Below are 7,798 nucleotides of genomic sequence, written 5' to 3' on the forward strand. Positions count from 1 at the left end.
CAGAAATCAGTGCTCCAGGTGCGTCAGTGGAAATAAATGCATCAGCGCGGCTTCTTTTGGGCAGAGAAGGGGGTGTGGGGGGACCGCGGCTTTCCCCTGTGCCTGCACCACACGGAGTCCCGAGAGCAAGCGCTGCTCGGGGGCCGTGGCGGCGCCGGGGGGGAGGCAGCACCGCGGGGCGGTGGCGGGAGGAGGCGGCCGGGCCGGGCCGCCCTCCCGGCGGGGCGGGTCGGGGCGGGACTAGGGAAATGGGGGCCGGTTTTGGGCGCCGGGCGGCAGGTGTAGCGATGAGGAGCGGTGCTAGGCGGGCCGGAGAGGGTGGCCCCGCACGGCAGAGCGCAGCCCCGACAGCAGCCCGCCCGCCCGGGCATGGCAGCGGCCCCGCCGCGCCGCTCCCCGCGCTGAGCCCCGCCGATCCCCCGGTGCCGGTGCCATGCCCCCCCAGGAGCTCCTGGACTACGCGCCCGCCCTGCGGAGACACAGCCCCCCCCGGGGCAGCGGCCCGGAGCTGGGCATCAAGTGCGTCCTGGTGGGCGATGGCGCCGTGGGCAAGACCAGCCTGGTCGTCAGCTACACCACCAACGGGTACCCCGACGAGTACCAGCCCACCGCCCTCGACACCTTCTCCGGTAGGCGCCCGCCCGGGCTCCGCGGTGCCTCGGCCAGCCGGCTGAGGGATGCGGCGGGGGGCCATCCCCGTCCGGCGCAGCGAAGCCCCCCCCGGGGCCGCGGTGTGCCCGGGGGGAGCTGGCCAGCGCAGCCCGGGGGGAGCTGGCCCGCTCGGACGGGCTGCCGCCGGGGCTGCGCAGCGGGGGGGGCTCTGCGGGTGTAGGGTGCGCACAGCCTGGGGGCACAGAACCGTTTTCTGCAACTGGGACCGGGTCCCTCAGGCGTTTTGTGAAGTTTAGCAGGTGGAAGTCCTGCATTTTGCAGCCTTGTGTGTCAAAAGGGCATGTGTCAAGTTGGCTTGCAAGTTCTACGAAATTGGGCACCTTCCTGGTTCTGTGGTGTTATTATGGCTAAATAGAAGGGGACTTAATTTGTTGGTGGTGGTGGTGGTTTTTAGCTTCAGAAATATCACAGCATGGCGCTGTAGGCTTTCTAGCTTCAACTGATATTCAGCAAAAACATCCTTTTCCTCACATGTCCACTGAAGTTAGCATTGAACAGAGGTTGACAAAAAGTTGAAGAGCTTTGTAAGTCTGGCTAGAATTGCCTTCCCTGTCAGCTGATGAGCTCTCATTAGTTTCCACTTTTGTAAATGCCATCTTTGTTCTTGTTCTCCGCTCCTCTTCTTTTGGGCTCCAATTTCTAATATAAACCCCAGGAAAATACAAAGCCCTTTGAAAGATTTCTGATCTTCATCTGATACGAAGAAACACAACAGTACATGACAGTATAGATCGGTAGATTAGAGATGGGCTCAAGTCAGACCAGGAACGAGACTTCTAATGTGTCATAGTCTCAGGGGTTCTTAGAGGGAGCGTTTTGTTTGTCTGAATGTCCCCCCAGTTGCTCACTCTTGTGAGCAAAATTGTTGATTTGCCTTGACCCTCTCCAAGCTCTTCCACTTCACTTGAATGAAATGAACTGGGAACACGCTGCTGTTCAGGATCCAGAGGTCCTTTGGGAACAGATGTAAGGAGTCCCCCAAGGGAAAGGTTACTGCTCTCTGCTCCCTTTGCACTGATGTATACAGTTTTGGGCTAAGAGAGGCTTGACATTACAATAGTTATTAGCCTCCACCTTTTTGGAAAGGGCAAATCCATAGTAAAACGATCCAGAAGGGCGGAGGCAGTATGAGTTCGGAGACTCCCCGATTAGCAGCAAGTAATTTGAAGATAGCTGCATGTGGGTTTAGCCCCACTTTGAATGTCCAAGTACTGAGCCTGACTTCCAGAGGTGCATAGCATTTGCAACTGGTAGAAATCAAAACCATTAAAAACGGGTCTTCTGAAGTTCACTTTCTGCTTATTGGGAGGAAATGGGAGAATAGAGAAGTTTCTCTTCCCACTCCTTCTCTTAACCTGGATAAACTTGAGAAAATTCCCTCCCTGGATTCACGAAGAACAGTTCCGGATCTATTTCAGAAATTTCAGCCCAATTCCCTCCACTCTTGGGGAATACTTGCAAGTGAAACTGCCAGCAGAACTGAGCTTCACAGTTTACATCCTAACCCTAGTTCTGGTCAAGGGACTGCAATACCAATTAAAGAAGATAACAAGATAGGAGAAAGTATTGCATTATCAGGGGAACGGCTCTGGGACTGTGACCCAGCCACATCTGTCAGGGTGCTACCGCCTGCTGGGTGTCACTGCCAGGTAGAGCAGCCTTGAGTGAAACATGTACCCAGTGACCTTTCTTCACCAGGCTATCCTGTTCTGCCGGCCCCTTCGCTATTGTACCGAAATCCAGCCTCATCCTGAGGGTGTGTGCCTTGCGAGGGCGGTATTTGGAGGGCTGGCGCAGAGTTGCTAGCGTAGCTTAGGCTAGCAGCAGGTACAAAAAAAACTTTGTGCAAGCACTGGAGCAGCAGGTAATATATGTGGTGCCTTTCTTCTGAAGATTGTAAAGCATTTCAGAGATGCTAATTCCTTCTCTCAACACATTCGTGAGACAGAAGAAACCAGATACTAGAATGGCAAATGCCCAGTGCCTTGAAGATCAAGTCAGGATCTAGCAGGTTCTTTGATCAGGAACAGGTTTCTCTTCCTCCTCTGGGGCAAAGATATGGTAACAACCCAACTGTTTCCCAGTCACAAGGAAGCAATGACTTTCAGCTACGCCGCGAGCAGTGGCACTGTGGTGGATGCACCCATCCCTTCGTTTTTCCTTCCGTCTCAGTCTCCCACCAAACTTCGGTTCATCTTTTGCCTGTGTCTCCCTCCTTCTCCCCAGACTGCTTTCAGGGAGGAGTGCTCTCCTCCAAGAGCTTGTGCTAAACTCCCCAAGTCAGTTGTTTCTATCACTTTTCTCACCTGGCTAATTACTTCAAGAATCACAAAAGATTGATCCTGCTTCTGTTTTGGGTTTTTTTTTTAATAAAAAGGACAATAAAGCCTCCTCCTGGGCACAGCAAGGGCGTTTAGCTAGCTCCTCTCAAGTGCCAGCCATTGTCACCTTAGCCAGGATGTCCGCTTTGGTTCACCAGAGCACAGCCCCATCCACGTTGTCAGGGCTTTCAAGTGATTTCTAGCTCCCCCAGCCTCTTTCTCCTTTTGCTCGGTTCCTAGCCAGTCTCTGTGGTGTCTGTGAGCTTAAACATCTAACAGTTTCATTCCAGATTGCCATCAGAGGTCCTGCCAGCCCTCAGTCTGAGTCAGCTGATACCACATGAAGGCTTACTGTGATTAGGGAGTGAAATGGGAGCAGACCTTACATGTGTAACTCAGCAGTTTTTCAGTGTGTGGATAGTCTCTGAAGGGGATTTCACTCATCACTGTTTCCTTAATAACTTCTTCATTTCAAAGCTGGGTTTAGGTCTTTGCTGTTCTTTAGCTAGGACATTCACAGAAACACTTTTTTTTTATTATTTATTTAGGGCCAAATTTCTGGCCTGGATGGGAAAAATCTCCAGTAGCTTGTTTAATGGAGACTGATTTGAACTTCCACTCTGGGCCAAAAAGCTAGGCACACGTTGCTGAAGTTCTCGGTTTGTGTTTATCCTTATCTCCTTTCTTGGGTTGTGCAAGAAGAACAACAAGTTGTTCTCAGGGCACCGTTTGGCTGAGGGCTCTTCTTCTCTAGAGAGGCAGTTGACCAGTAATATGGAATGATTCTTTCAAAATACTGGAGAGGAGCCCAAAACACCTGAGGGATAACCAACCAGAAAGTCCATTGCAGGTCTCTTAACGTTCCCAGTGCAAGCTTCAGATGTCTTAGTGAGGTTTGGGAGGCTGCTCAGCAAGGAGGGCAGACTTGAATGACTTCAGCGAGCCTCTTCAGTGGGATCTCAGAGTCCTCTGGGAGAAACCTGTATGAGTGTATGTGTGTGTGCTGGGCAACTCTCTCAGACTCATCCTTATTCTCCTTCTGCTACAGTGCAGGTCCTGGTGGATGGAGCCCCAGTCCGGATCCAGCTGTGGGACACTGCTGGACAGGTAAGCTCTATCAAAGCAGAGGTCAGCTCTGGTCCTGTGGGACGGGGACTGTTTGCAGGCTTTTGAGGAAGGCAGTGTTTAACTGGGAAGGAAGGAAATGCTCTAGTCCAGCACCAGCCGTCGCTGGTAGAGCAGTCACAGACAGGTGAATGACAGACTCCCTCAGCTCTGAAACTTGTGCCTGAACCGTGGCATGGCCACAAAGTCAGCACCTGCTTCTGAGGGTGTTGCTGTCCTAGTTAACGTGTGAAAAAGCCACTGCAGCGTCATGCTGTTAGGAGATCAGTCCAGTGAAGACTTTTTTCCCCCCCCCTCCATTTTCTACAGGAGGACTTTGACTGTTTGCGCTCGCTTTGTTACCCCGACACCGACGTCTTCCTTGTCTGCTTCAGCGTGGTAAACCCAAGCTCCTTCCAAAACATTACTGAGAAATGGATCCCTGAGATACGAACTCACAACCCCCGGGCGCCGGTGCTGCTGGTGGGGACGCAGGCAGACTTGCGGGACGATGTCAATGTCCTCATCAGCCTGGATCGCTACCACGTGAAGCCCGTGCCCCGGCCTCAGGCAGAAGGTCTAGCTGACAAAATCCGGGCTGAAGCCTACCTGGAATGCTCAGCACTGACCCAGAAGAACCTCAAAGAAGTTTTCGACATGGCCATTGTCAGCGGTGTTGAGCACAAAGCACGGCAGGAAAAAAAGATGACGGCGAAAGGCATCAAAACTCTCTCCAAGTGCCGCTGGAAGAAGTTCTTCTGCTTTGTCTGAAGCTGCTTTGAAGTGGGGGAAAAAGAAACACCCAATGCCAGTATTGGCTCTGCACCTTCTTGGAGTGACTGCTCCTATGGCCCCAGCGAGGAGGGTATGATAAGCTGCTGGGCTTGGAAACCTGGCTCTTGCTGGGTTACAGTATCAGATGCCTAGGAGACATGAACTGGATTTCCATTGTGCCGGAATGTGGAATGGTCCAGGCAGCTCTAAGTACCTGCCAGACATGTCTGTAGTGTCCCAGAGTAATGGGAACCTTTAATACACCAAGACTCAGTACCCCAGAACAGGCAGGTTCCTTACATTGTTCAAAATGACCAGTTTTCTGTCTGAAGCTAACACACTTCTGGAGTCCTGCTGCAGCATAATAAACGTGAGGGACTTTGGAAGTCTGCCTATGTTTTGGCTGATTTACAGGCTTGGCAGAGAGTAGGGCAGGGGCAGTTACAGGCGACCGCAACGCGGTCAGACATGGGCTGCCGAGTTTCTAACACGAGACTCGGGTTCCCTCTCTGATTCTGCTTGCCAAAATAGGTAGAAGTCCCTTGGCTGTGAAAAAGCAGCGCTCTTTCTTAAAGGCCCTGTGTTGTGAGTACCCTTGAGAAAGTTTTTCCTAAATAAAGGCCATTAGCAGGCTGAAGAGAAAATGCACTGGGAGCTACGGTAATTCTTTAAGCAAAACGTTCTCTGAGAGGACTCTGTAGTCCAGTGGGTGCCAGTGCTATTGTCCTAAGAGGTAGTCATCAACTTGGGGACCGATTTTGAAAGGCCTTTTGTGTGTGTGGTGTTTTGAGAGAAAGAGCAGGTGAGGAACAGTGATGAGTGGCTTTGTCTGTCTAGCAGAGATGAAACTGTGTCAGCGAAGGGTTTGTAACACCACCGAGGGGTGAAATGTAGATGGAGAGCCATGCATGTAACGAAAGGAGAAGAGGGAAGAAAAGCAAGGGAATAAAAAGGAAAAAGACAGATGGAAGGAAGAAAGGGAGATGGAGAAGGAAAGAAGAATGAACATCATTGTTAAATGAAAGTTGTGATTCTACTTAGTTGAGATGCTAATATTCAGGGAATCTTCTAGCGACCTGGAAAATTTGCTAGTGATCTCAATTTCAAAGTAATATTGTCCATACATTAAGTTCTGAATCAAAAGGAGGGGGTTGTAGTGAGAGAGAGAGAGAGAGAGAGAGAGAGAGAGTTCCTCTTGGTCAGTAAAATCCCCAGTGTCAGACCTACACAGCAGAACAGAATTTACCTTGTACTGTTCTTCCTGAGGCTGCAGAACAGGAACAGAGGGCTCAGGGCTTCTTTCTGTTGTGCCTCCTTCTCTTAAAAGTCACTGCTTGATCTGCTGAAATCAAAAGCAAAGGAAATCCATGGAAGTTCCTGCCAGAGAAAAACATTCACTATCTTTGCTCTGTTCCTCTCTCACCTGTTTCTCAGGGGATTAATTTCCCGGTGAGTCTATTCACATTTTATTACAGAACTTGCATCTAATACTTCTTTCGCAGAGACATTTCGTTCTGGTTTATGTAGCAGAGAGCGTGACAGGTCTGTCAAGCAATGCTTTCAATACTCAGGGGGTTGTCTGCATCTGGCCATGGCCCATCACTTTGGGGATGCTCTGGAGTAATGTGACAGAAGGGGATATAGCTGTGGATTGTTTGCCCTGCACCAAAAGCATACCTGAGCTAGTGGGCCTGTAAAAAAACAAATGCAAGTAATGCAGCATGGCTCTGGATCCAAACAAACGCCTGCAAACATCTCTCACAACCATCTCTTTGTGGTGCAGCTCACGTAGTCCCCAGGACGTGAGACAAGCCTGCTGTCTGCCTGGGTGGTATCACAGTATGAAAGAGGTGGGCAGGTCTTCTTGCGAAGGGATGTGGCCCACAGCCTTGGAGCTGCTTGTTGGGTAAGGCTGAGAGACCTGAGAAGGATGGCGTGTCAAAACGAGCCGAACGTTGAAGGGACTCCCCCAGCTGAAATGCCATCTGGGTCCGGTGAGGAGTCCTAAGAGATGGAGAGTACGGAGGGGGTAGCTAGAAGTGACATGTCCTACACACCTCCAGGCGGGACACCGCCTCCTGAACATAGCTCTCACTCGGCAATGCATCCCTGCAGGCATTTCCCACCTGTACGGGCGCCTTTGCTGTATCACTAGTGCAGTTTGTCTGTTGGTTCTTTACGCATTTCTTTAGCCTGTGAGACCGAGGGCTGTGGTGTGACCCGTTAAGGAGCGCGCCGTACCCCTATGGAGCAAATCCACGGGTGGAAAGAACACCAGCCTCCCCTCCTGCTGGGGAGAGCAAGGGTTGTCCTGCAGTAGCTTGGTATGAAACAGGGATTATTTCATTCTGGAAAAGAAACTGTACGGAGAGCTGCTTTCTTCCTCTGTGATTGTGTCTAATATTTGTTCCAATAAATTTTTTTTTTAATGTCTGCAATTTGTTTTTGTAATTTTGTCAGTGCAAAATAAGCTGGACTTTAAGATGGAGGAGGAGTTACTCCATTTTACTGACAATTGCCCCACTTCTCCCTCCATGTCCCACCCCCCACTAGCAATGGTAAAAATCCCTTCACAGCTGAAACCTTCCAAAATCCTTCTGTTGCCTCAGTTAATTTTCCTCTTCCTCAGCAGCTGCTCAGGGTGGATTCTGCCGAGGGGGATGGAGTAGCAAACAGCCAAGGCTTTCAGTGCCTCTCCCCTGAAGCCACCATCCAGGGACCAGTTCAGGAGGCCCTCCCAGCACTCACTGAGACAAGCCCATGTAGGACTTGCATTTGGAGTCTTAATAACAGCATGCTGCTCTGTCATTAACCTGGTGGGTAATTTAGCGACCAGCTTTATTTAACTTACCTTGGTAGTTAAACACTGCTTAAGTGCTGAAAAATTTTGTCCGTGCCCCATAGGACACAAAGGCTCTCTCCAAGAT

General features: G+C 50.8%; 1 protein-coding gene across 1 annotated transcript; it reads left to right on the forward strand.

The window, feature by feature from the left end:
• Nucleotides 1–263: 263 nt before the first annotated feature.
• RHOV (ras homolog family member V) lies at nucleotides 264–7,368 on the forward strand. The gene is made up of 3 exons (XM_075152524.1): nucleotides 264–629; nucleotides 4,042–4,100; nucleotides 4,428–7,368. Exons 1-3 carry the CDS (start codon nucleotides 434–436, stop codon nucleotides 4,866–4,868), a joined length of 696 nt encoding a protein of 231 aa, XP_075008625.1. The 5' UTR covers nucleotides 264–433; the 3' UTR covers nucleotides 4,869–7,368.
• The last annotated feature ends 430 nt before the right edge of the window (nucleotides 7,369–7,798 follow it).

Source organism: Calonectris borealis, chromosome 5 (assembly GCF_964195595.1).
Source record: "Calonectris borealis chromosome 5, bCalBor7.hap1.2, whole genome shotgun sequence".
Taxonomy (NCBI): Eukaryota; Metazoa; Chordata; class Aves; order Procellariiformes; family Procellariidae; genus Calonectris; species Calonectris borealis.

Bases quoted from the DNA above. Each gene is read 5' to 3' on its own strand.
- RHOV (XM_075152524.1), top strand. From the start codon at position 434: ATGCCCCCCCAGGAGCTCCTGGACTACGCGCCCGCCCTGCGGAGACAC. The intron at 630-4,041 runs GTAGGCGCCCGC...CTTCTGCTACAG, and splicing joins CGCCCTCGACACCTTCTCCG to TGCAGGTCCTGGTGGATGGA. The intron at 4,101-4,427 runs GTAAGCTCTATC...CATTTTCTACAG, and splicing joins TGTGGGACACTGCTGGACAG to GAGGACTTTGACTGTTTGCG.